The sequence below is a fragment of the Furipterus horrens genome, unplaced genomic scaffold (assembly GCF_987537825.1).
Source record: "Furipterus horrens unplaced genomic scaffold, mFurHor1.1.pri manual_scaffold_4, whole genome shotgun sequence".
Classification (NCBI taxonomy): domain Eukaryota; kingdom Metazoa; phylum Chordata; class Mammalia; order Chiroptera; family Furipteridae; genus Furipterus; species Furipterus horrens.
Genome location: NW_028327174.1, coordinates 54771866 through 54774908, shown reverse-complemented (window position 1 = coordinate 54774908; position 3043 = coordinate 54771866). Strand labels below are relative to the sequence as shown.

Here is a 3043-nt window from a genome sequence, read left to right as displayed (position 1 = left end):
AGATGTCAGTTCAGCCTTTGTGTGTCATCTTGTTTTTCTGTGTCCACAGCTGGTCTAATGAGGCGGGTCAGAGGTTCCTGTTCCTTGCAGCAGTGGTGTGCCCCCACACGGCACATTCCTTTGGCTCCTGTTGGAGCTAGCCGTGGTGCCCTTGCACGCATGCCTGTGAGCGCACGCAAGGTGGCCCAAGAGTTTGCCTCAGGTCTACCGTGCTGCGTTCCAGGAGTTGGTCTCTCACCTCCCAGTGCTGGGCCCCGGACACTCGTGCACAGTGGAAGTGAGCGATTGGCATCCATTGAAGCCAACAAGGTGCTTTTGTGCTCGCACACCCGTGCATGCACAACGCTGGCGGAGAGCTTGCCTCAGGCCTGCCGCACCGCATTCCTGGAGTTGGTCTCTTGCCTCTTAGGCTAGAAACTTTCTAAAAAGAGTAGATCTTAAGCTTTATCACACACACAAAATATAACTATGTGAGGTAATGAATGTGGTCGTAAACTGTGGTAATCACTTTACTGTATATATATGTGTGTATATATATATATACACACACATATATCAAATGATCATGTACAGTTTAAATATATACGATTTTGTCAAACCTCAATAAAGCATAAATAGAAAATATAAAGAATATGCATTCTGCTTGAAACAATGAAGAGCCTTGAGAAAGAGCAAGTTAAAAAAAATTTCTTAAAGATGATAAAAAACAAGTCATATTTTGATCAATTATTTTAATTAATTTTATTGGAAATTTAGATTTTACCTCATCAGGCCTATTTACTTATACTGCTAACAATTTAATCATAGATAACAAATAAAGTGAATGCTACCTGGGGGGTTTATGAAGGCTACTTTGTGTCCTGCACTGTGCCTATTGATATCACAAAATTCTGAGCAGTCACTGTCCATTTGAAGAGTTTAAAGAAAATTATAATGGCAGATATTCATAAAGTTCAATAATTAGTGTAATGGCATAACAAAAATTCCTTAGAAACTTTAGTTTTGTATATTATGCAAGCTTCAGCATTTTAAATAAACAACAATAGATTATCCTTGGAAAATGTATTCGATAAATGAAAACCTAGTTGTAAATTGAACGTTCATTATTGTTTCTGAACAAATTACTCTTGAGACAAGTATAATTAAGCCACATAATGAATTTAATCCCTCTGGTCTTTAGTCAGAATAGAAATACTGCTGATTTCATCACCATATTATAATTTGGAATCTTAGAAAGTCTAGAAGCCCAGCAAGGAAAAGAGTTTCCCTGTGATTCTAGGTATGTTCTCCTATTCATAATAAATTCCTGTAAAATCACATTGAGGTTGGGGAAAGGAGGCTCTGTTCATTTGGATTTCCTTGGTTTTTAGCTGTATATTCATTGGCTTACTCTTTTCAAATCAAAATGCATAAAAATATGTATGAAAATGAACACATAAATGACTGGAAATATACTCCTTTCCAAACACACAAGGAAGCCTGTGAAATTTAGAAGGCCAGAATATAGCACTTTTATATTTTATTCTATACACTTAGGTTTTATGTGGTTCCTTTATAATTAGAATCCTTCCATATGCTACTTATATAACAGACTATTTATATAAGAAGATCAGAAAGATACAACAGAAAAAGTCATAAGATTCAAAATTCAAAATTAGAAAGAAATACTGGATCTATTTTAATTGGGCAGTTATTTAGATTGCTTTGGCAAAAGGAATCCAAGTATGTGGGTTCTCGTGGCAGACCACTGATCCTAGAAAGTTCCTTTTTCTGAGGAGTGTTCAAGACCTATGCCATGTAACTGGATTTGTTTAGATATTATCTGCCATCTCTATTATCTCCACAGATGTCTAGCTCTCAGCCTGTGAGTGGAAACCAATCCCTTTGCACTGTATTCACATTTGTGGCTTTTTCCTCTCTAGCAAAGTTACAACCTGTACTCTTCGTTGTGTTCTTAATCATTTACTTGCTTACTGTGGGAGGAAACCTCATTATCATCTGTCTGATCTGGGTCACCCCTTCTCTGCACACTCCCATGTATTTTTTCCTGGTGAACCTCTCCTTTCTGGAGATGTGCTATATCACCAGTGTGGTGCCTCAGATGCTGGTACACCTGCTTGTGGAAACCAAGACCATAAGTGTGGGAGGCTGTGCAGCTCAGATGTACATATTTACCATCTTGGGACTGACAGAATGTTGCCTGCTAGCAGCCATGGCTTATGATCGCTTTGTAGCTATCTGTTACCCACTTCATTACTCTCTCCCGATGAGCCCTAGTGTGTGTCTGAAGTTGGCTGCAGCATCTTGGACCACCGGGGTGGTGGTGGAGTCCATCCAGACCACCTGGATCTTCACTCTGCCCTTCTGTGGAACAGGAAAGATTCAGCACTTTTTTTGTGACATCATGCCTGTAGTGAAACTGGCTTGTGTTGATACCTCCCACAATGAGATTGTGATGTTTTCTGTCTCCGTGCTCTTCATTATGAGTCCCTGTTTCCTCATTCTGTGCTCCTATGTGCGCATTTTTGTGACCATCTTGAGAATCCCTTCAGCAGCTGGCAGACACAAAGCTTTCTCCACTTGCTCTTCTCATATCCTGGTTGTTTCTCTCTTTTATGGTACTGCCTTGTTCACTTATCTCCAACCTAAGGCTTCACACACTCCAGAAACAGACAAAGCAACTTCACTTATGTACACAGTGGTTACACCTGCTCTGAACCCTGTGATCTATACCTTAAGGAACAAGGAAGTGAAGGAAGCTTTTCAGAGGGTAACACGAAAGAACTCTTTTAGACAAATGGCCTAAACCAGCCATAGTAGAAAAAACTTACTCTATTGTTCAGAGAGGTCACTCAAGGTTTTATGATCTCTCTATGAATATATATTGGCATTAAAGTATTTATAGCATAGTAACCAAGAAACAGTTGGGTATGTTTTACATTTTTCAATATGTCTAAGCAAAGGGAACTATGCAGTTAGATAATTTAATAGTTATCATTCATTCAATCAACAACAATCAACATAATTACTGAGTATCTCCTGT

At 39.0% G+C, this 3043-nt stretch overlaps 1 protein-coding gene across 1 annotated transcript; it reads left to right on the top strand.

Moving 5' to 3' along the window:
• Positions 1 to 1846: 1846 nt before the first annotated feature.
• Positions 1847 to 2806, top strand: OR10A7 (olfactory receptor family 10 subfamily A member 7). The gene has a single exon (XM_090275134.1). It carries the CDS (start codon positions 1847 to 1849, stop codon positions 2804 to 2806), a length of 960 nt encoding a protein of 319 aa, XP_090131260.1.
• The last annotated feature ends 237 nt before the right edge of the window (positions 2807 to 3043 follow it).